Source organism: Aedes aegypti, chromosome 3 (genome assembly GCF_002204515.2).
Source record: "Aedes aegypti strain LVP_AGWG chromosome 3, AaegL5.0 Primary Assembly, whole genome shotgun sequence".
Classification (NCBI taxonomy): Eukaryota; Metazoa; Arthropoda; class Insecta; order Diptera; family Culicidae; genus Aedes; species Aedes aegypti.
The window spans coordinates 41,779,644-41,805,104 of record NC_035109.1 but is presented as its reverse complement, the minus strand read 5'-3'; the positions used below and the strand labels follow the sequence as shown (position 1 = coordinate 41,805,104).

At 38.6% G+C, this 25,461-nt stretch overlaps 1 protein-coding gene across 2 annotated transcripts in view; it reads left to right on the top strand.

Moving 5' to 3' along the window:
* The window catches only part of LOC110678020 (latrophilin-like protein LAT-2), a 378,663-nt gene extending 356,385 nt beyond the window's left edge, over window positions 1-22,278 (top strand). For both annotated transcript variants that reach the window (XM_021850387.1, XM_021850388.1), the window contains exon 9: window positions 21,444-22,278. In XM_021850387.1, the coding sequence (XP_021706079.1) occupies window positions 21,444-21,824 (381 nt within the window). In that variant the 3' untranslated portion in view covers window positions 21,825-22,278. The remainder of the gene's footprint in view (window positions 1-21,443) is intronic.
* The last annotated feature ends 3,183 nt before the right edge of the window (window positions 22,279-25,461 follow it).

Here is a 25,461-nt window from a genome sequence, read left to right as displayed (position 1 = left end):
TCAGATTTGACATGATATCACAATGATATTCACCTTTCTGAAAAACCTCAAGTCTTCCAAGCTAAAAGTTACGTCAGTTATAATTTTCAAACGTGGTTTTCAAAACTCTTAGTTTTCGTTGATATTTTCACTTCAATTGACCTCGATATCAACTCGATCACGCAGATTTATACTCTAAATCGTCCGTGCGTGATAAAAATTCATCAAAATTTGTTTTTTCTCGATTAAAGGCACGGTGTTCATTTTACCACCACTTCCCCTATATGAGATAAATCCATATTTATTGAATATTCATACATGCTCAACTCACAAAAGTCATGGCTACCTAAGCACATCAAACCAAAGGTAACACGTGTATGTATGTAGAAAGATAAAGTAAAAACACTAATTTTCGACCTACAAGAAATCTGTGCCAATTTTCGGATTTTCATACAAAAAAGGCCAAAATCGTATGAATGGGTCGAAAATTAGTGCTAGTTCGATAATTGATACTTTTCCCCTACATCGTTTTTCAGTTGTTTTCGACTAACTTGGAAGATTCTACAAGAAATTCATCGTCTTTTCCTCTACCAGTATTTAATCTATTCCTAAGCAAGATCACCGGGTTGGAAGTCATCATAAGCCATATAGAATACATCTACAAAATTTACAGTCTGATTGAATTGTCTGGCATGATTTCCCCATAATCTTCAGATGGATTTATTCCGCATTTCTTATGCTTCTTTGGCAGCATGCCGGACAATATCACTCCATGCGATAGTGGTTTTTGCACCGTTGGAGAGAGTTCGTTCCAGTCGTAGAACTGGCGATACTAACAGTACGTTTCTGACAAAAACTGTTCAAATTCTCCCGATTAAAGTTGACTACTTTTAAAATGATTGAGATCCGAAAAAGAAGGTGTTTGTCAAGTCCCGTTATTTCTGCTGCTGTATCGCATAAGTTTTTACAAGTGCGGAAACGCTAACAAAAGTGCGCAATTGAATCAAATCGGGTAGGTGTCTTCGGGGGACTTATTCTTCGTCAATCGAAGAATAAGTGCTCTGAAGACACCTACAGGATTCAATGCAATCCCGCACTTTTATTGACACTTTCGCATTTATGAGGCCGCACTTCGCAATACAAAATATCTACTTCCCGTAAAAAGCGGCATGCCTTGTTACGACCATTTGAGTTCCTACCAGCTGGAAGAGGTTCGTTCTATCTCAGCCCCAACCTTCCTTTGAGAGCTTTTCGTGGCGATCCTTTAGAATGCTGTTACACTTACTGATACGCCTACAAATATCGCATAGAAGTGGTGTTCTCCTGCATGCCGCATTACCAAAGAAAAACATGAAACGTGGAATCCATCAGAAGATTATGGGGAAGTCATGCCACAGAATTCAATCAGACTGTAAATTTTGTAGATGTATTTTTTATGGCTTATGATGACTTCCAACCCGGTGATCTTGCTTAGGAATAGATAAAATACTGGTAGAGGAAAAGACGATGAATTTCTTGTAGAAGCTTCCAAGTTAGTCGAAAACAACTGAAAAACGATGTACTTTATCCATGACTTTATCTTTCTACATACATACACATGTTACCTTTGGTTTGATGTGCTTAGGTAGCCATGACTTTTGTGAGTTGAGCATGTATGAATATTCAATAAATATGGATTTATCTCACATAGTCTATTAGTAAAATCGATTTTAAACGAGATAAAAAAATATCATCTTCTTAAAATTTTGCTCACAGGTACTTGAAAGACTGCAAAATCATTTGGTAGAAAGATATATGTTTTTGAGGTGCTCATAGTTGAGATACAAGGCATACAAAATAGCTAATTTTAAGATGAAAAACTCAAATAACATGAAAACCATAAGAAATACAACTTTGGTATGTTCAGCAAAGTTGTAACAAATGATAAGTATAACAACTTTGTAGAACATAGTCAATAAAACTAAAATATAAAACACTTAAGAGCAAAAAACGATTTTTTTTTTGAAAATACTTGACTATCTCGGCTCTTAAGCAAAACCGAGAAAAAGTTTGTTCGGCAATGTTGTTTCTATAACCATTTGCTACAACTTTGCTGAACATACCAACTTACGATTCGTTAAAATAAAAAAGTTGGCGTGTACGTCACTCTTGCGATCACCGTAAAAAAAATTTTGATCCGTACATTTTGTAGTACTGAAAATTCTGAACATATTCTAAGAAGAAACTATGGCTCTAAAATCAATAGGGGGAGATCCCCCAGTACCGGACAGCACCCAATACCGGACAAAGTCGAAACATCGAGAAATCATGGCCCAATCAAGATGGTGTATTAGTAGAAAAGGAAGCTTTTATGGAGACTAATGTTTACGTAGAATAACACATCCTTGAAATATTAATGCCTTTTTAAAAATTTAAAGTACAAAAGTTTGAAAATCTTAAAAAAATTGACGTATCTCATTCGTTTTGAGCCTATTTAGTAATTATTTTGAATATGAAAAAAATACTTTGGATCACGTAAGCATGTTCGAACATAATCCTAATTTGATAGTATGATTGTATTTAATAACATAATTGAACTTAATATGGACAAATTACAATTTTGGTTAAGCACCTCCTGTACCCCAGTTTCAGACAGCTTGATTTGTTTTATGATATCTTTGTAATTATTGCACCAGTGTCTCAAAATACATTCATATTTCATGGATTCCGTCGATCGTGGTATCAAACATGCAATAAAATTAAGAAAAATGAACATTCAGAACAACACCGTAAAATGTGCTATTTTTCATCATATATGAAAGAGGTTTTTGATGGACATCTTGCAAACTAAGAAAAACTCAAATTATTCTTGTAAATATTGCAAATGCATCGAATTGGCAATTATTTACTATTCCTATGGTAAACACATTCAATGATGTCCAAATTTACAGAATTCAAGGCATTTCCAGATCGCGTCCGGTATTGGGTGCCAGCTTTCAAGATCGATCAATTTAGTACTAAAATACAGCATCAAAATGCAATGTCAAAATTTATATTTATATTTTCAAATTTATTTTTGCACACTATAAAAATGATATTATTTGTCATAAATGGGTAACACGAGCACATAAAACAAATATTTTTAGAATTATGAATTTAGTTGGGATCTCCCCCTAAATCTTGACGAAAACCTCATGTCCGCCTAAATTAGCTTCCTTGACCAGTGAGCATTGTGGACACAAAGGCCTTTGAACCTATTTCAGAAGAAATATGGCTGATTAATAAGAACATCAAATCATAGACAACTGAAATGGATTGAATTGATCATCTATTTGTGGAGAATGCATGATACTTCCTTGAGAAGTTTTTATATTAAATTCCTCTTAGTTTTATCCCATTGTTCTCAAAAATTTCTTGAAAATCCATGAATTCTTTTACGAATTTGTTTAGTGGTTCTTCAAGGGATGCGCCATGAAGATTTTTAGAAAAACCTCTTCCAAACAACCTACTAGGATTTTCTCCAGGAATACACTTACACTTATGTTACACTTCTGTTGGGTCGAGTGGTAGGTATTAAGTCAAAGAGAGATTTTGATTTCTAATTACTCTACCATCTATTTTTATCACTATCTATTGTTTCGTCTTTATTCCTCGAGACTCGTTTCATTAGAAACAGAAAAAAATACCTACATTTTCGATGCACGCTGCGTCTCGTACACAAACTTATCTTCATTTTTAGTTATTTAATATTTTTAGAAAGGCAAGCCGTATTTGCAGGTAATCCAATAAAAAATCATAATAAATTGTGCCATATGGGATGAAATTTCTATTCTAGATTTCTGGTCTCTCGATGCATCATTTTTTTCCGAAAACGCAGCCATACCGATACAGAAATTATTTAACGTGCTATTGAGAAAAGTTTACGATTTTAGACATTCGTCCCACTGTGTACTGGTTGGACAACGGATTCGGGTTGTGGCTTGCAAACGAAGAAAAGACAGTATCGAATGGCAATTAAAAGTTGAGCGCGGGAAATAATTGAAACACTGGGGAGCATTCGGCGAAAGCTTTGTATTGTTTTCTTATTCAATGAAGTAGTTTTCCAAAAAAAAAACGTAAGTTTAATTTTCCATCAGCAGTATCAGGCCATGGAAAGCATTCAAAAGTATTATTGCTTTTTGAGATTAGCTGCACCTAACAGTATTATAACTTGACGAGTTATTTAGTAACGATCATTTTTTTCTAACAACGGTTGTTATTAATACGATGCAGGATGATGTTAAAAAAAAACTACAGCACTACAACGTATCAAAAATGTAACATATTTTGTTACAAATATCACATTGAGTAAAAATAAATTAGGATAAAAGTTGTTAACTGGATGTTTGCACTCGGTTTCAATTATACCATTTTTTTTCTTACATGTGTTCTAAAATTTACATATTCTGATATAATCTTGTTATGGAATATTAGAAATAAATTTTGCCGTATTTGATTTATAACAACGGTTCACATCTCATAAAGGTATTATTATGATACAATATTAATATGTTTTGCTAGTCGGATTATGAGAGAACGATGACAACTCAATAATCTCTTCATGTCGAACGCATTGGGACACCATTGAGAAGATGAGAATTAGAATTTAGAACCGATTGCATCGTGTACTTGACTCGTTCGAAAATCACGCTGAACAGTATTTACAGCTCCTACCTGAATCCCCCTAGGATCCACCTTTTCACAATAAACTCCTTTGTGTATCAATTTACCGCCATAGAAAAGTGGAGACCAATCATACCAAAGACCCCAAGGGGCCGAAGCCACAATCCAAATTCGATGGCAGCAGATTTAATCCGCTTTTTGTGCTCGCCCGGAAGATTTGTTTTGAACAAGTTGTTCGAATGGATTCGTGGGGCTGCTAGTGGTTGAGGGTGGACCGGAAAGAAGCCTGAAACGAATCGACATCTAATCTTTCAATCTGGCAGGACGATGACGACTACGACACGGACCGCTTCGACATGAGCATTTCCAGCTCAAAACGCAAATCGCCTAGAATTTTTGTCATAGTGTTTTTTATAGTCCTTGTTATTTGCTGGATCTTCTTTGAAGACACCATTTCAATGAAATGCATCGTTTATCAGTTATAAACTTGCAAATTGAAAACTTGAAACGTAGAAACTTAATTATTTTCTAGGGAAATGTCATATTGGATTGCTACTAATACTTGCACAAATTTTCATTTACATTGACAACAGCCAGTCTGAAATGCCATTTTCATCTGCGTTTTGAGCCGGAAATGCTCCATGGAGCTCTTGTGCTGAGAAAAGGTGGCAATGACACGACTCCACAGTGGGAAGTGGCGATTTTTGCAATAGTTTCACTGCTCGAATGTTGTCCAACGTTCAGCAGAAAAAGCAAAGTGCAATTCCTGGAGAGTGGAAAGCTTTTACACGAAGTTGCATTGAGCGACATTTATAAGGGGATTACGCGATGTAAGGTAAGGTAGGTACATGATGACAAGAATGGTATTACATTCACCATCTGATCGAGGACGGTCGGGAGAATCCAAAGCAAACGTGAAGCTTAGGTCTTTCTTCTTCATTGTAGCCGGTATAAAGGAAGAAAATTGTTCAATAGAATGTAACCCCAAACAACAAGAAATCGCCAGGTAACGGATGATGTCAATTTAATGTTTTTCTCTGGATTAGTGCCCGGCTGTTTTTTGGCATTGAACATCGATCAAATAACATCCAGTTTAACACGAAAAGTTTTTTGACATAGATAAATATCCCAGCACAAAAAAAAATGTTCATATTGGCAATCAAAAAACGTCTACAATCTTCCCATTATGAAGGCTTCTAGTCAAAGCTGTAATTAGAAATGTGATGGTGTTCCAGAAGCCACAACATAGGGGATTTTTTTTTTGTAGAGGAATTCTAAGATTGAACAAAAATTTTGAATAAGATAAATAAAAAAGTACATATTTTGTGCTTTACTTATTGATTTCATATGTATTGCATAGTCAATTCGTGTGTTTATATGCAAAGTACATAATTTACATGCATTTACAAAATTAATTAGCTAGCTGGCGTACGAGGGGTTGACCATATGACTAATCAAAATCAACGGGTTTGCTACAGAGGTAAATATTTTGCATTAGTTTTTAAAATGAGATCTTCAAACATTCATGTTTATGTAAAAATTACGTTATGATAAACATTTTAAATAATTCTAGGAGTACAGCTAAAATTAGACTTCTTATCAGAAATCACTCGAAGGTTTCATCAACAGTAGGCAATAGAACTTGCAAAAGATCGGCCAACAATCTGTTATGGAGCTCAAAAGATATTTGTTAGGTTATCTTGAAATGAATTCAACAAGGAATTTTTCAAGGAATCAGAAAACGAATAACTTCAAATATTCGTTAGAATGGGGTTGGACCTGATGCAGTGGTTAGAGCACTCGCCCCTCACGCCGAGCACCTGGGATCGAATCCCATCCCCGACATCGTCACTAACAATTTCAGTGACGATTTCCTCCGGAAGAGAAGCAAAGCCGTTGGTCCCGAGATGAACTAGCCCAGGGCTAAAGATCTCGTTGATAAAGATGAAAAACATATTCGTTGGAAAATCCCTTCTGAGATTACTCTTCATTTTCCACTATTCACATTTTTTTATTTTATTCAAGAAACTTATTTATTAACAATTCCAGTATTTTTTTTACAAAAATCATTCATGGAGGTAGCTTGAATTTCTCTAATTCTCAGCAATATCGAGATATTTTTTGTCTCCTATTTTTTAGCAGAAGTCAATTCTTGATTCCGTCATAAAATTTTACATTGGATATCTCTCAAAACACCTCCAAGATTTCATTTATGGAATCCTGACAAAACTTCCTTCAAATAAGTTTGAAGAATTCTTCGGATGATAGGAATTTGTTAAAGAATGTTTCCTTTTCGGATTATTCAAGGAATCAGGCATCGCATAACAATTCCTACAAGAATTTCTCTAGGCATTTCCCTGGGTTTTTGACAGATTTTTTCAAGAATTTTATACATAAATTCTCCCTGGAGTTATTTCAAGGTATTGTTAAAAAGTTTCAGACAGAAATTTCCATGTTTGGAAATTTTCAGAAATCTAAATATTATTAAGTGTAAGGTTTTGATTTCCATAAGATATTATAGCAAAGTTTATCTTTCACTTCTTCAACACATTTCCTCAAGGAATTAATCCTGTGAATTCCCTGCAATATTTTTTCTCAGAATAACTCATACAGTGAGAGGCAAAATAAAGTGCCCACCTTACCAGTTTTCGAATTTCTCTCATTGATTTGGTTCAAATTAAAGTTAACACACCTAAATCTTTTGTGATATTTTATTTTTGATGTTCTTTTAAAGTTGCACTTACGAAATTTTGATAAAAAAAAGAATTTTACTTAAAGAAAAAAAAAATCAATTTGTATTGAAAAAAAAGTAGTGACAAAAATAAGTGCCCACTTCCTTCTTGGCCCCAGAAAAGATGATTTAAGAAAAATAAAAAGCAATTTAATAGTTAATGTGTCCTCCTTTGGCCTTAAGGACTTGCTGGAGGCTCTTCGGCATGCTTTTCACCAGGTTTTGTAGGTGTTGTGGATCTAGTTCTTCCCAGGCGCGCTCCAAGGCTTCAAAATAATTATTTTTGTTGGTAACACCAGTTTTTTCAACCCTGGCATCGAGAATCGCCCACAAATTCTCGATGGGGTTGAGGTCTGGGCTTTGTGGAGGCCATTCCAGCGGTTTAATCCGACAAGACCGGAAAAAAGACTTGGTCTTCTTTCCAGTATGCTTCGGGTCGTTGTTCTAGAGAAATATGAATTTCTCTTCAAGGCCCGTCTGGATCAGCGAAACCTCCAGATTTTCCAGCAAGATGTTAATGTAGGAATCTGCCATCATTATTCCGTCGATTTTCACGAGGTTTTCTACTCCACTCCATGAAAAACACCCCCAGACCATCACATTTCCTCCTCCATGCTTCACCGTTCCTTGGATGTGGTGCTCTGCATCACACACGAGCCCGCCGCTCTCGGTTAGACAGCTCGAGCTTCAGGAGCGCCACATCCAAGGAACGGTGACGCATGGAAGTGTGATGTGATGAAATGTGATGGTCTGGGGGTGTTTTTCATGGAGTGGAGTAGGAAGCGTCGTGAAAATCGACGGAATAATGACGGCAGATTCCTACATTAACATCTTGCTGGAAAATCTGGAGGTTTCGCTGATCCAGACGGGCCTTGAAGAGAAATTCATATTTCTCTAGAACAACGACCCGAAGCATACTGGAAAGAAGACCAAGTCTTTCTTCCGGTCTTGTCGGATTAAACCGCTGGAATGGCCTCCACAAAGCCCAGACCTCAACCCCATCGAGGGCGATTCTCGATGCTAGGGTTGAAAAAACTGGTGTTACCAACAAAAATAATTATTTTGAAGCCTTGGAGCGCGCCTGGGAAGAACTAGATCCACAACACCTACAAAACCTGGTGAAAAGCATGCCGAAGAGCCTCCAGCAAGTCCTTAAGGCCAAAGGAGGACACATTAACTATTAAATTGCTTTTTATTTTTCTTAAATCATCTTTTCTGGGGCCAAGAAGGAAGTGGGCACTTATTTTTGTCACTACTTTTTTTTCAATACAAATTGATTTTCTTTTTCTTTAAGTAAAATTCTTTTTTTAATCAAAATTTCGTAAGTGCAACTTTAAAAGAACATCAAAAATAAAATATCACAAAAGGTTTAGGTGTGTTAACTTTAATTTGAACCAAATCAATGAGAGAAATTCGAAAACTGGTAAGGTGGGCACTTTATTTTGCCTCTCACTGTAATATTGAAATGAAAAATTCTTCCAAGGATATGTTAGAAAATAGCTCAGAGTTTTTTAGAACTTCATTCAATGCTTCTTTCGTGTTTTACTATAATTTATGTATAAATATCTCTAAGAACACTCCCTAAAAGTAGTATATTAGAAAATTTCTTCAGATACAATACAATGCAATGAAATAAGCACACAAATGCCGAATTTCATACAAAGTAGTCAAGTTTAGAGAGCTGTATAGCAGCTTATAGCAAACCGATTGACTTTAAATTTGGATTGCGTTTCATAAATAACTTGAATTTTGATCAGTGTGAAATGAACTGAATTCTGATCATAAAATTTGAAGTTATTAAAAAGAAATTCTTTTTTGAGAAAAATGCCCAAAGTTTCAAATTTAAATACTTCTGAAATGTGAATATTAAGAAGAAGGTATGCTTCTGCAACTTTGTCGACTTCAACGAATCTCAAAACATTGTGGAATACAATATTTATCCTAAATTGTTCGTTTGCAAAATATTTAGCAATCAAAGTTTTGACATTGTTTATCAAATTGATCTAACTAGAAGCTCTAACTACGGCAACAAATTCAAGATTAATTGGTTTGCTAGAAGCAGAGATACAGGTCTCCAAACTTGAACATTTTGTATGGAAATGGGCCTTTGTGTACTTTATTCGTGCCTAGAGATGGGCAAAAGAATGGGAGCCGTTCAAAAGATCCGATTAACTTAAAAGATCAAATGATCCGTGGCTCTTTTTTGGCGAGAGTCGATTCATTTGATCGGCACACACTCAATCTGTTCGGTAAAAATACCTGGGTTTTGGAACTACCAAAAAAGTCAGTTAACTAAAAATAAATGTCAGGAACCGAAAAACAGAGATTTTTAACTGAAATTTTGCAGAGAGCTTTCTTTTTATATCATATATCGATAAAAAATAAAACATCGTGGAATTTGCTTTTTAATTACGCGTGGCGACAGTTTTCATTTTACTGAATTTTTCGGTAGTTCCAAAACCCAGTAAAATTTTACCGGCCCCAGTAATTTAATTTAAGTATGCATGGATCAGACAAAAAATGACCCGGAAAACGAACGAACCGATTATTTTCCCCTACGCCTACTCCTTTTTTCATTTATTAACTTTATTATAACGCTTGACGCGTGCCTTGCTTTGCGCGCCACGGCACATATGTAATCACAGTTTGCTGCAGTTCCGCACTCTCAGGATACACAGCCAAACAACTAATTTTCCCGGCCCACTTGCATACTGACAGATGAATGATTACGCGAAAAAGTGCCAACTTGAATGGGAAATCGATAGAGGCACCATATACGTGAGTTTCTGTGGGAGAATGTACGGAGAATGAGAGAGCGAGAGATACGAAAATTCGATGCATGTCGCGCAATATGGAGTAAACCGCTCTTTTTCCCGTTCGCCCTTCCTTTGTGAGCCGCTGAGCCACTGAACCGTTCAAAAGATCCGGTTCACTAAAATGAGTGATTCGGATCAGATCCGTTCAGTAAAATAAGCCATTTTGCCCATCTTACCAGTACTGTTTTACTTCTTAGATTCCATAAATTTCTGCATTGGATATTTCTAACAAAAAAAAAACCTGGATGAATCTTTGGAGGTCTTGCTGAAAGAGTTTCTGAAATATTTTTAAAAGAAATTCCCGAAAAACTCCTGGATGGAATTTCAAAGTATTCTTGGGAATATTATTGAAAATATTATTTAAATTATACTCAATGGCACGCTAAGAAGAGCTCCGGAGAAAATAGCTTTTGGCGATCTAAAAGTAATTCTTGATTCTTGGAGTGAATAGTTGGTGTTAATCCTGAAAGAGTCCTAGAAATAGTTTCTTAAATATATTTAAAAAAATACATTTTTCCTAAAGATATCCATGAAAGAATAATATAGAAAAAAAAACCTTAGCCGAATTTTACTCGAGAATTTCAAAAGATTTTTTTCTTCGATGAAAGAGTCGCTTATAGAATTTTGAAACAAGTATAGAAAAAAGTACTAGAAGTAATGTCTAAGGAAAAATCTTGAGATATTCTAAGAAACAAGAATAGCTAATATTTAGAAGGACTCTTAAAACGATTTCGAAGTGGCTACTGAACATATAACAATCTCTAGAATAATTCTAACAGGAATTCAAGAGAAAATGTTCGAAGATATCGGTTGAAAAAAACTATGAAAAACTACTTAATCAATCTTTAGAAAGCTTTACAGAAGAATTTTTGTAACAAATGTTAGCACAAAACTCACTTGTATTTTTAAAATTTACATTTGATAGAATACATAACCAAAGAAACGAAAACTTAAAATATTCTTCTTCTTCTTCTTCTTGGCATTACGTCCTCACTGGGACAGAGCCTGCTTCTCAGCTTTGTGTTCTTATGAGCACTTCCACAGTTATTGGCAAAGGAAGCTGCCATTGTTGCCATTTTTGCATTCGTATATCGTGTGGCAAGTACGATTATACTTTATGCGTAGGGAAGCCAAAGAAATTTCCATTACGAAAAGATCCTGGACCAACCGGGAATCGAACCCAGACACCTTCAGCATGACTTTGCTTCGTAGCCGCGGACTCAAACCACTCGGCTAAGGAAGGCCCCTAAAAAAACTCAAAATAAATCCTGTAAAACTCTGTACAGGAATCCCTTACAATTTTCTGTTGAAATTTCGGACTCGTTAGAGGAACACTCTGAAAAACTATTCTAGAAATGCCTGCAGAAATCCGGAAGTTGCATCTGGAAGAAAGGTTGATAAAATTTATTTTAGGAATCGTTGAAGATACTGTATTATCTTGTAATATTGTACCTGGCGCGAAAGATAGCACACACATATCATGGCTACTATTAGTAATCCTTTAAAAGAGAGATTCGCGGAAGCTGACATTTCTGTCAAAGTGTGAGCCAATCGAGCAGCGAGAGCTGTCAAAGTGTGAGCCAAACGAACATGCGTTATGTTTGTTTTGAACTTTTCTTGAGGAGTAATGTAATCCGCTTGAAATTATTTCGGTAAAAGTAATTTTGCGTGAAGCAAAAAAATGAAATATTTTTCTTTTTAAATTTTTGTCAATGCGCTTTTAGTTGTTGATTTTTTTTGGCTGTTTATTAGTTTGGATATGTAGCTCAAAGATCTATAACAAAACAAAATACACTTTTTAGCAATGAGGAAGTCATGTCCGTGTTACAATATTATTCTCGACGCCGAGCAAAATCAGCACTGCTGGTCTGTTGCCAAATCATTCCATTTTACTTTCGCTTATCTCTCTATAAAGGATCACTAGGCTACTATGTTTCACTGCATACATACAATGATGCCTGCAAAGCAGCTCAATTACTCAATACTGTGGCGTCCGATTTGAAAACGGTCTTCGGCAATGTTGTAGCTGCCAAATGTATCTAACACTATCAGTGTTGCTCTAATTCTCAAGAGCACGTGGGCAAACCCTACGACCGATAAAATGCATTGTTCGCTTTTGTGCAGTCTGCAAATGCATTGTTTGGCTTGTGCAGTCTCAATTTTCATCCAAATAAGCTCAAATTTTGGAAAGATACTCAGAATTTGATCTAGAATCGAATGAGCGGTATGGAGCAAAAGCGAATTTTTTGAACCACCCTACTGCCCATACTCGCATAACAGTTCCATTTATACAGGAAATCCCATGGAATATAGGACTGTTATGCGAGTATGGTCAGATAAATTATGGACGAAGCTCAAGGCTGACTAAACAAGAATCTTTTGGTATTACAAACAATTCGGGTCCCTTGCTGATGAGCAAGCTCTTGTTTGCAATTGTGTCTGCAAATTTGTAGGGGAAAAAAAGTTGCTGCGTCAGATAATTCAACGATTTTCAATGCAGAATCTGTTAGTTGGCGTCATTGTTGATTGGATTTTTATGGCTGATCGAACAAGCACGGTTTTCGACATTGGCGTGCATTTACTCCAAAAGTATGATGATACCAGCATGTAGGAGCTATCTTTTCACCGCGTGGCCATTTTTTCCCGAATTTTAGATCCCCCCTCCTCTCTCTTGTTCATTAATTCAAACAAATTTTAAAATTCGTATGGATCGTGGTTATTGGCCAGAAAGAGTCTTCGAGGCCTTCCTTAGCCGAGTGGTTAGAGTCCGCTGCTACAAATCAAAGCCATGCTGAAGGTGTCTGGGTTCGATTCCCGGTCGGTCCAGGATCTTTTCGTAATGGAAATTTCCTTGACTTCCTTGGGCATAGAGTATAATCGTACTTGCCACACGATATACGGATGCAAAAATGGCAAGTTTGGCATAGAAAGCTCTCAGTTAACAACTGTGGTAGTGCTCATAAGAACACTAAGCTGAGAACAGGCTTTGTCCCAGTGAGGACGTAATGCCAAGAAGAAGAAGAAGAAGAAGAAGAAGAAGAAGAAGAAGAAGAAGAAGAGTCAATGCAAGTGAATACAATTTGTTTTCAGGCTGCTTATCTCAATGTACCTTGCGAGTAGGTAAATCGCAAAGTTTTGCATTGAAGTGTAGCAAGAGAGCTACATTCACAAATCAATTCCAACGGCATAATTTTATTTGATGAGTGCTCTTTATAATAATTCCCAATTCAATACCCTAATAGCCCTACTTGATTTTTCTTCTTCTAGAAACCCTGGACAGAAAACCACAGGGCAATCATTTAACGGTCTAGTCTGTATTACAGATCGTTGATTAAGGTGACAGTGGATAAGGAATAGGAGAGATAAAAACAAAAACAAGGATAGAGTATTTCATGCATACGATCGCTAAAGTATTCGGAAATTCCCAAAGCACGCTAACTAATTAAAAATTATTATCTAAAATTGAAATTTAAAGTTTTCTTAAGTCCTAAAGTGAAATTGTGGTAAACTGGCTATTGAATTATATATCTAAATTGGAAATAACATGTTATCTATCTACTTATCATAGGGACTAGGTTTTGGTTAAAATCCAGTGAATTCACCTAGAAGATTAAAACTAAAGTTAAAACTTGGTTTATAGATAATCTACGTAAGTAAACATAAATTATACATCTAAACAACATTTGTAAAATCCTAAATACGAATTATGTACAGACTGAACAGGTATCTAGCAAGCCCTGCTAACCACTTCGTTGCACGAGGTCCTAGAGTCAAACTATCTATTGTAAGTGAAACTCATTAAACTTATTGTGAAACACTAATACGAACAAAATATTTAATTACAGTTTTAGCTGCTACAATAGGCTGCTCAAAGAAAGTGGTGTATTTCTAAGGTAAATCCGAACAATCTAAAAAATAGATAATCGGAGCTAACCTCAAACACGATGGTGAAGGCAGGAAACTTCACATTAAGGTGCAAGAAAAAATGAAGCAAATGTCGAAAATGAAAAAGCAGTTTTCGTCCTTGAAATCAACAAATCGGAATAAATAAATACACACAGCCTTTTTATTTTGCAAATAAAACAGCTGTGTGTTTTTTTTTTTTCAATTTGTCGATTTAACGCCGAAAACTGCTTTTTTACTTTTGACATTTGCTCCATTTTTACTTGGGCCTTAACCCCCTGTGGTGTTTGCTCGGAGACGTCGGAAACCAATGAGGGCATGGTTGGATGCGACGCATGTGATCTTTGGTTCCACTTTCGATGCGTGGAAGTGACGGAAGAATCTCTTGACGGCCTGGAGAAATGGTTCTGCCCATCTGAGCTTTGCCAAAAGGTTGCAGAGGGAATGCTCAGAAAACCAGATGACCGTAAGAAAAAAGGCAAGTCGAAAGGAGCAAAAACGCTGGCTACCGAAGAATCGGATAAGTCTAGCGTAAAATCCGATAATCAGTCAAACTCGTCATTGGAGAAAAGACTCCAAGCGTTAGAGAGAGAGCAAAAGGCCAAGGAACAAGAGATGGAGATTGAGCGAATCTTAAGGGAAAAGCGGATCGAAATGGATCGAGTCCTGAAAGAGAAGCAACTGAAAATTGAGAACGAGCTAAGAGAGAAGGAAATGCAGGTTGAAAAGGAGATGCTGGAGAAAGCGCTCCGTGATGAGAAAGCTCACGCCGATCGTATGCAACGGATGCGAGAGTCATACCAAAATGCGATCATGGGCGTGAAAAATATGGCGATGAAGTCACGCAACTCCGTCGACCCTGACACCAAGTTTGAGAAGGGAATTGTGGAAGAAACCATCCCACGCGAAGGCGAAGGTTCTTCATGGCACCACAAGAAAATGTTGGATACGCCGTTGCGTAATCCAAACGTTTCGCAACGAACGATTCCGGAAAAGCAACGGAAGTCTGTTGATAAATACGCACAGAAAACAGAGTTCGAGAACAGTTCAGAGGACGATAACGATTCGGTTAACGAAACCAGTGACGAAGAATCTGAGGAAGACTGCAGCAACTCGGAGATATCATCAGAAGAACGGGAAGAGGCATCGGAGTGCGAGATAGAGGTCCCAAAGTCACTCGGATACCAAAATAAAAAGAAGAAGCCAGTATCACACGGGCTGGGGCGGCAACTGGCAGGACCATCAAAGGCGCAGTTAGCCGCGCGTAATGGACTCTCCAAGAAACTCCTTATTTTCACTGGAAAGCCCGAGGAATGGCCGCTTTTTATTGGCAGCTACGAAGCTTCTAATACAGCCTGTGAGTTCAACGATGTAGAAAACCTGGTTCGTTTGCAAGAAAGTTTAAAAGGTAATGCTCTAGAGAGTGTTCGGGGACAATTATTATTACCCAAGTCCGTGCCGAAAGTCATAAACAAATTACGTCAACTTTACGGTCGTCCGGAGCAGTTATTATACTGCCATCTAGAAAGGGTAAAGCGCCTAGATCCCCCAAAGGCAGACAAACTAGAGTCTTATGTACCTTTTGGAAACGTTGTGGAACAAATGTGTGACCACTTGGAGGCTGCCGGATTGAAAGAACATTTAATCAATCCGATCCTCATACAGGATCTGGTAGACAAACTTCCGGCCGGTGATAAGCGAGAGTGGGTTCGATTTCGCAGCAAGAAGAAAACAGTCACTTTGAGAACCTTTTCTAAATTTCTCTCCAAAATCGTTGCGGAGGCATGTGCAGCAAATGTAAATCTCGAAAACCAACAAGAATTCAAAACTAAACCTGCGCCCGCTGGAAAAGGAAGAGGTATGGATAAAGGTGCAGTTTACATGCACGGTGCGAATGAAGCTTTCGCGGCCGGCGAAGAGCAGAAATTAAAACCATGCAGAGCCTGTAAGAGAACAGACCATCGTCTTCGTTTTTGCCAGGATTTTAAAGCAATGAATTTCGTCGACCGCATGAAAATTGTAGAGAAAGGCAAACTCTGCAAAATTTGCCTGAACGACCATGGTAATGCTCCATGTAAGTTTAAAATTCGATGTAATGTTGAAGATTGTCGAGATCGGGATAGGCATCATTCGTTGCTCCATCCAGTTGATAATTTGGTTGTAATCAACACGCATATCCGCTCATCTAGTTCTATTATGTTCCGCATGATTCCCGTAACATTGCACTACGGAGAGAAGCAAGTCACGACGCTAGCATTCCTTGATGAGGGTTCGTCGATCACCTTGGTCGAACGCTCGCTCACGGATCGATTAAGCGTCGAAGGGGTTAAATGACCACTAACTATCAAATGGACTGCTGATATTACCAGAGAAGAACCTAATTCCAAAATGATGAATTTATGGATCTCCGCTCTGGGTAATGAAGAGAGGTTGCCGCTACAGGCAGCGCAAACGGTGGAAAAGCTGCTTCTCCCGAAACAATCGCTTAACGCCGGTACACTTGCTGCTGAGTATAGCCATCTACGAGATCTGCCTTTAACTTCGTATTCGGACCAACATCCTGGCCTGCTTATTGGTTTGAATAATCTGCACACCATCGCACCAATTGAAGCCAAGGTCCGGAAAATTGGAGAACCGATAGCTGTACGGTCGAAACTAGGTTGGTCAGTTTACGGTCCTACCTCACGAAAAACCAATGACACTGTCATTGTTGGTCATCACGACGCCATTAGCAATAACGACCTGTACAATTTGCTGAAAGAGCATTACGCCTTAGAAGAGTCCGTTGTAAAAGTAGTTCATGAAACGAAGGATGAAAAAAGGGCAAGAGAAATCTTAGAACGAACTACCATCCGTGTCGGCAGCCACTTCGAAACCGGTTTGTTGTGGAAAACGGATGATTGGATTTTTCCAGACAGCCTCCCGATGGCCCGTCGAAGGTTGAAGCAGTTAGAACAGAGACTGGAAAGGTATCCCGAACTGTACGAGAAGATTAGACAACAAATCAAAGATTATCAATTTAAAGGCTATGCTCATTTGGCAACGGAAAAGGAGCTAGCGGAAACCATTCCGCATAAAACATGGTATCTTCCGCTAAATTACGTTCAGAACCCGAAGAAGCCCTCTAAACTTCGTCTGGTTTGGGACGCTGCAGCTACGGTAAGAGGTGTGTCACTCAACAGCCAATTGCTCAAAGGCCCTGACATGCTCACACCGTTGACTTCCGTGCTTAGTCTATTTCGTGAGCGCCGTTTCGCCTTTGGAGGGGACATACGCGAGATGTATCACCAACTACGCATTAGAGAGGCGGATAAGCACGCACAACGGTTCTTATTCAGGCAGAACCCCGGAGACGTTGAACCGAGCGTGTATGTAATGGACGTAGCCACATTTGGATCCGCCAGCTCACCATGTTCAGCGCAGTACGTGAAAAACCGCAATGCATCGGAGTATTCAGCAACTTATCCAGAGGCAGCGGCCGCTATCGTTCAGAAGCATTATGTCGACGACTATTACGATAGCGTCGACACCATCGAGGAAGCTATTCGTCGTGCCAAAGAAGTACGTTTCATACACTCCAAAGCAGGGTTTGAGATAAGAAACTGGGTTTCAAATTCTGCTGAAGTGCTGCACAGCCTAGGAGAATCAAATCCGACTAAAGACGTCCACTTCAACATTGATAAGACAACGGAAAATGAACGAGTTCTTGGAATGATTTGGAGCCCAAACCAAGACTCATTTTCTTTTTCCACCGATCATCGGCCGGATTTGCAGCCTTTCGTTGACGGTATTCAACGACCAACGAAACGGTTGGTGTTAAGTTGCGTAATGGGGTTTTTCGACCCACTTGGTCTCTTGGCGCCATTCACGATCCACGGTAAAACACTTGTCCAAGATCTGTGGCGCTCCGGATGCGATTGGGATGAAGAAATCGACGACGAAGCACTGCAGAAATGGACTCGCTGGACAAGTTTGTTGAAACAGGTGGCTGCCATCCGAATCCCACGCTGTTATTTTGGCGATTCCCACTCGTCTGAAATCGATTCTCTTCAGCTGCATATTTTCATGGATGCGAGTGAGCATGCGTATGGCTGCGTCGCTTACTTCAGGGCAGTTGTAAATGACCAGGTGAAGACATCTCTAGTCACATCTCGCACAAAGGTGGCGCCGTTGAAACGGCAATCGATTCCTCGTCTAGAATTGATGGCTGCGGTATTAGGGTCTCGAATGCTACGCACTGTTCAATCTCAACATTCCCTTCCAATTAATAAATATTTCCTCTGGTCAGACTCGCGGACGGTTCTCAGCTGGATCCGCTCCGATCAGCTGAAGTATAAACAATTTGTGGCATTCCGCATCGGTGAAATTCGAGAACACACAAACATTTCTGACTGGCGTTGGATTCCAACGAAAACGAACATCGCTGACGTTTTAACCAAATGGGGTCAAGGGCCTCCTCTAGAGTCTAGTAGCGAGTGGTTCAGCGGACCACAATTTCTTTCGAACCCCGAAGATCAATGGCCAATAGGACCTTTTCCGGCCGTTGATACAAGCGAAGAGATGCGTGCTTGCGTTCTACATCATGAAGCAATACAGTCCGTGTCAGTAATTAATGTTGACTCGACGAATCGCTTAGGATGTCTGCTCCGAAGTACTGCTAATGTGATCCGGTTCATTGCCAATTGTCGCCGCAAGGTCGCAGGCAATCCAATAGTAGTGTCTAGGGCTACTGCTGGTCAAATACGTCTACTGAAAGCACAAACAATATCAATCCAGCAACCCCTGCAGCAGGAAGAATTACGTGCAGCCGAATTAGTCCTGTGGAGGCAAGCTCAACGTGAGGGATTCCCGGAAGAAGTCAGAATATTGGAGAAAAATCTGAGGCGTAATGCATCTAAGGAGCGAATCAAAAAGTCAAGCACCCTGTACAAGATGACCCCTGTTATGGACACCGAAGGAGTAATGCGCGTAAGAGGAAGGTTACAACAAGCCGAGTTTGCTCCTTTCGATATGAAGCATCCCATTATTCTACCCAAAGAACATGCGATAACCAAAATGTTGATTCTCCAGTACCACGAAAAATTTGCTCATGCAAATAGAGAAACAGTTTGTAATGAACTTCGCCAGCGATTCCATATCCCCAAATTACGACAAGCGAGTCGACAAGCTGTGAAGGATTGTATGTGGTGTCGAGTCAATCGCTGCCTGCCACAAACTCCGATGATGGCGCCTCTACCGGTACAACGAGTAACTCCACAGCTTCGCCCGTTCAGCTCTGTAGGCGTAGACTACTTGGGTCCTATCGAAGTGTTGGTTGGCAGAAAGAAGGAGAAAAGATGGGTAGCACTCTTTACCTGCTTAGCAGTACGAGCAATACACCTAGAAGTTGTACACGGCTTGACCACTCAGGCATGTTTAATGGCAATTCGACGGTTCATGTGCAAACGCGGAGCACCCGAAGAGTTTTTTTCTGACAATGGGACTAATTTCAAGGGTGCATGTGGCGAGTTGGCTATGCTGAAACAGCTCAACCAAGAATGTGCCGAGAGCGTGACGGGTACCACTCTAAAGTGGACTTTCATACCCCCAGGTACACCGCACATGGGTGGCATCTGGGAACGTATGGTTCGAGCGGTAAAGGAAGCACTGAAAGCACTTAATGACGGCCGAAAACTTACGGATGAAATTCTGCTCACTACCTTATCAGAAGCAGAGGATGCTATCAACACCCGCCCGTTGGTCTATCTTCCTCAGGATTCAGCGACAACGGAGGCAATTACACCAAATAATTTTCTCCGTGGGACAGTTAGAAATTCTGATTTAACGGTCGACAATACTGCAGACTTCGCGAAGGCTTTGAGGGACACCTACAAACGGTCACAATACTTAGCTGATCAAATGTGGCAACGTTGGTGCAAGGAGTATCTGCCGACAATAAACATGAGATCCAAATGGGTTGAAGATCATAGGCAAGTATCTGTAGGAGATCTAGTTTTTATCGTTAACGATGGACAGCGTAAGACCTGGACCCGCGGTATCATCGAAGAAGTGTTCAAAGGTAATGATGGTCGTGTACGCCAGGTAAATGTTCGGACAACAAAAGGTGTAACTAAAAGAGCTGTTGCCAACCTAGCCGTTATTGAAATTCCTGGTAAATCCGGAGACTCCGATAGGAAACCGGAACCGGAGTTACGGGCTGGGGTGTACAGAAAACCACAGGGCAATCATTTAACGGTCTAGTCTGTATTACAGATCGTTGATTAAGGTGACAGTGGATAAGGAATAGGAGAGATAAAAACAAAAACAAGGATAGAGTATTTCATGCATACGATCGCTAAAGTATTCGGAAATTCCCAAAGCACGCTAACTAATTAAAAATTATTATCTAAAATTGAAATTTAAAGTTTTCTTAAGTCCTAAAGTGAAATTGTGGTAAACTGGCTATTGAATTATATATCTAAATTGGAAATAACATGTTATCTATCTACTTATCATAGGGACTAGGTTTTGGTTAAAATCCAGTGAATTCACCTAGAAGATTAAAACTAAAGTTAAAACTTGGTTTATAGATAATCTACGTAAGTAAACATAAATTATACATCTAAACAACATTTGTAAAATCCTAAATACGAATTATGTACAGACTGAACAGGTATCTAGCAAGCCCTGCTAACCACTTCGTTGCACGAGGTCCTAGAGTCAAACTATCTATTGTAAGTGAAACTCATTAAACTTATTGTGAAACACTAATACGAACAAAATATTTAATTACAGTTTTAGCTGCTACAATAGGCTGCTCAAAGAAAGTGGTGTATTTCTAAGGTAAATCCGAACAAACCCTTATACAATTGATTTGGTCTTAACCGACTCTAGTCACCTTAGTAGCTAACTTGTTACTCACGCTGATTTTGATTCTGATCGTATCCCTGTTACATTTCAAATATCCCATGAAGCGATTCTCAATCTAATCAGTTGCACATTCAATTATGTTCGAGCCGACGACTGGAATACATATGAAACATACATCGATAGTAATCTTGATGTTAACATTTCTTTGCAAACAAAACTTGATATTGACAATGCTCTCGGAACTTTAACTAATTTCATTGTTGAAGCAAGGGACATTGCAATACCAAAATGTGAAGTAAAATTCGAATGCGTGATTATAGACGATGATCTTAAACTCCTGATCCATTAAGGCAATTTCATGGCACTCGCGATTTTGCTATCTGCAAAAATAAATTGAAACCTTGAAAGATATAGCACACTGTTATGATATATTATGAATCTGTAATACAAATCCATTTTAATTTTCCTGTTATAATATTCAACTTAGTCAACAATCCTTTATCTCTCTCTTCTCGCACTCCCAGGGCCTGGTGATAGCGATGCTCGTATCATGCAACTGCAAGATCCTGAAGCTCTACTCGGCGCCCCGCAGTCAAAAGTCCCGCCGGGGAACGTATCGCAGCCTCAAGGACGGCGAAGGGGGCCGCTACGGTGTCCTCTCGGTGACCAATCCCAACTACGAAGACATTCCGCCGATGCAGCATGCCTTCGCGCCGATTCCGGAACCTGAGGAATCCCCATCGCCGGCGCACAGCTACGTCAAGATGGCCTACCGGGAGCGTCACTTCGTCGAGCGGACAGACGTGGTTGTGCCCTCGGCCCTGGACTGTGCCTTCAGCGGGGAACTGTCCACCTCGTTGGCGATCGAGGAAATCCCACGCAGCCCTCTGCCGACCTCGGTGTGAAACCTGCCCGGGTTGAAATGGATGCGGCAGTTGGCCTAGCGTGCTGCGCTTTGGTTTGAGTTATTGGGAAGAGGGGGCTTAGTGACGACAATAAACGGAAGCCTGGGGATCCAGGGGTGGTGCGACGATGCCCTGCGTGAAAAACTACTACTAACTATATCATACGGTGTAGCGTGCATATCTAGGTCATATCAGAGATGAAATATCAACTATATTGTATATCAAGATGATTGTGTGTATTTTAGGAGAAGGCTAGTACTTCAGAGATTTTCGGCGAAGAATGATGTACATACTGAAAAGAGAAAGATTGATTCGGTAAGGAGTAAGAATCATTCGGGTAATGGAACTGTGTAGGATGCTTTTAGGACAAGGTGGTCCGTTTGTTGAAAATATATTGAGCCGTCAGTAGAATACTGCACCAAGAAAGTATGTAAAGATGCATTAGCTAATACAAGTCACGTTTGTTTTATTTAGCTCATATCCGAAATCACTTGATTCGAAATTCAAAATACAGAAAACTTATCACAACAAATTATTTGAACAACTTCTTTATATGAGTTGGCTTCCGGGCAACGCTTGGTTCAATCTAATTTTTATATCCAAATTTTAAATTTTGATCTAAATGTTCTTGTTTTGGTGTCTAAAATTAATCTAAGCACGTTTTGGGAAATAATTTATTCTTATTCATGAACTTTTGAGTTTTTTAGTTTGATTTTGATTTTGGTTATCGATTTTAGACAATAAAAATATGTTATGGTGTTTTTTAACACTCAACTTTCCAAAGCAATTTTTCAAGAAAACTACTCAACTTTCCCCACATGATGATAAATTATTCTACAAATTACGCTATCTTAAATGTCGATACAGTTAACTCTCCATAACTCGATATTGAAGGGACCATCGTTTGAGGGCCAACAAGTGCTTGCATTTGCAGCTAATTTATCGAATTGTTCAACTTCAAGCCAAGAAAGAACCATGACGGCGGCGGAAGCATTTGCCCTTTACGTCGATCTTGATTTATTCGAAAGAAAATATGATTTGCTTCGCTCTACTTTGAATGAATTCCATAAAAAATAACTTCCGTTTTACGCATTGAGAAAAGAAAAGGAGAAAATAATATCGAAGAAAGTTGAAGCGTCTGAAACGTCAGCTAAAGTTGATTTTCAAGAACTTATGAATTGTACATCAGCGAGCATTATAAAAGAACTGTCAATAGAGACAGCGATGCCACCTAAACTTGTATGTAAATGGGGTTTTGATTGCAGTTCAGGACACAGCAATTACAAGCAAAAGTTTTCGACAGAATAGAGTTTAGATGACAGCTTACTAGTCGTGGCACTAGTTCCATTGCAGCTAATCGATACCAAGTACAACAACACTCTCTGGTAAAATCCTCGAACTAGTTCTACGTTTTTCTGTAGACCAATAAAGTTTGTATTCATGAAAGAAGATACTTAAACTATCTTGGATATTCAAACGGAAATCGAGGAAAAATTCACAAATCAGCAGACCTTCTCAGTCATCAATGCACATTGGTCCCAAAGCCATATCTAGGAAGACAAAAATGATTGCGCCTAAACCGTCAATTTTAGATATATGGTGTCTTCGGCAAAGTTTCTCCACATTTTTCAGACATTTTATTCAGTGATGTGAAATTAGGGTTGCCCACATGGTTTACAAGATTAGCACATAAACTTTTTTGCTGACGCATTTGTGCCTACACAATGCTATCAATACATGTTTATTCAATTTTGAATGATTTTACATGAACATAGTTATTTCGGTTCTTTTAGCAAATGTCTCGTTTTTCGTATGCTTTACCTTATTATTTTAGGTGTATGCACTTGAAGCGTTGATTTTTTTTATGAATACTTTGTATGAAACACTATCTATTTTATCTATCTCGATTATTTTTCAAGTTATGGACGATTTTCGTTTAAAAGCATATTATTTTCAAAGTATTTTCAATTTTTTCAAACAAAAAACGTCCTGACAATTTTTCCACCGTAAACAGTGAAAAAAATAATTTTTCTTATGGTAACAAAAGATTGAGAATCCGTTTGTGCCTTTCAGAGATATCGGCTGTTTTTAAATTCGCAACCTTTTTTTAGAAGAAAATCTCTGATAACTCTGTAACCATAAAAGATAGAACAGCATTTTTTTTTTTTTTCAGGCAAAAAGTTACGCAATCAAAAGTTCTAAAAGTGCTCGCAACATAGTTTTTGCGAGAAATAAACCTATAGAAAGTTATCATAAAAAACTGATTTTTGTTTAAAAAAATCATAGCTCGCGAACCATAAGAGTTAGAAATTTGGGTTCTTGGGCAAAGTTGCTCCAAATCGGTTGTTCTAAAACATTGTAGAACATTGTGTAGGGCTAAACGAGGCAGCAAAAACGTTTATGCGCTGATCTCGTGAACCATGTGCGCCACCCTAATTTCACATTACTGAATAAAATGCCTGAAAAATATGGAGAAACTTTGCCGAAGACACCATACACAGTGGGATTCCGATCTTGGCATGCTCCGTTTTTGGCATGCTCCATTTTTGGCACCCCCCGATTTTGGCAACAAAAGGGATCCGTTTTTGGCAACATTTTTGAATTCCGTTAAAATTTGTAATTTTTTGTTAAAATAATTGTGTCTGCAGGTTTAGTCGTCTGAAAAGCACGTTAGCTTCATACTTACTACATTCCAGAGTCCAATTCTTGTCGATATTCCTCCAAATCGCACCGACTGATAGAAGTCCCGTACGCGCTTCTTCAATTCTAGATGGGCGTGTGTTCGCACCGTTTTATGAAGTCATCAATCTTGTACCTCACTAGAGTTTTAATCTATCAGGCATTCACATTATATGATCAGCCCACTTGAGTATGCTGATAAACAAAATTTTTCTGCGATTTTGAACAGCTCGTTTAAACAAAGCACAAGCTTCGACAAAAAAGGAACAAAACGTCTATGACTCACAGAAGTTTTATCATTAATATCGCTTGCCTCGTAAGCTCGCTGTTTTTTTATTGTGGAATTGCATGTATTGTGTATGTACAAGCAATACACAACAATAGAAGCAAGCCAAGTGTGTCTCTAACTTTCTATGGAATTTCATAAAATAAATAGCGTATTTCAAGTAAATTCGAATGCAGTGGAAATTTAAGAACCGTCAACATATAATCCATAACTTTGAAAATAGCTAGAGAAATAAATGACTCATCGTCTTCTTCTATAGGCCATTTATTGCGCGACCATGACAAATAAAAACACAGTCTAAACTCAACCCGGGAGCATCATGACAGCTGCAGTACAACGTCAATGTACCGAAAAATTTTGGTCCGTGGTACTGTCAAACTCAATGAAATCATGGAGTGTGCTCAAAATAGGGCGTAACCTAGAATTATGCTTGATGGACATAAAAAAAGTTTTACATTTTTTGTTTGGCATTTGTAACATCATTATAAACGAGTGATCACCAAATAGCGATTCTCTAAAAGGATTTGTACGGTCATCGGGAAGATTTTGTATGGCCCACGAGCGAGTTTTGAATAGTGGTGTGATGTGGTCCGTATGCTGTAAGTTGCTTATAGTAACCGTTCCTTTGTTTACGAAATTATTTTTTGACCACGTGGCAATTCAAAGCAAGAC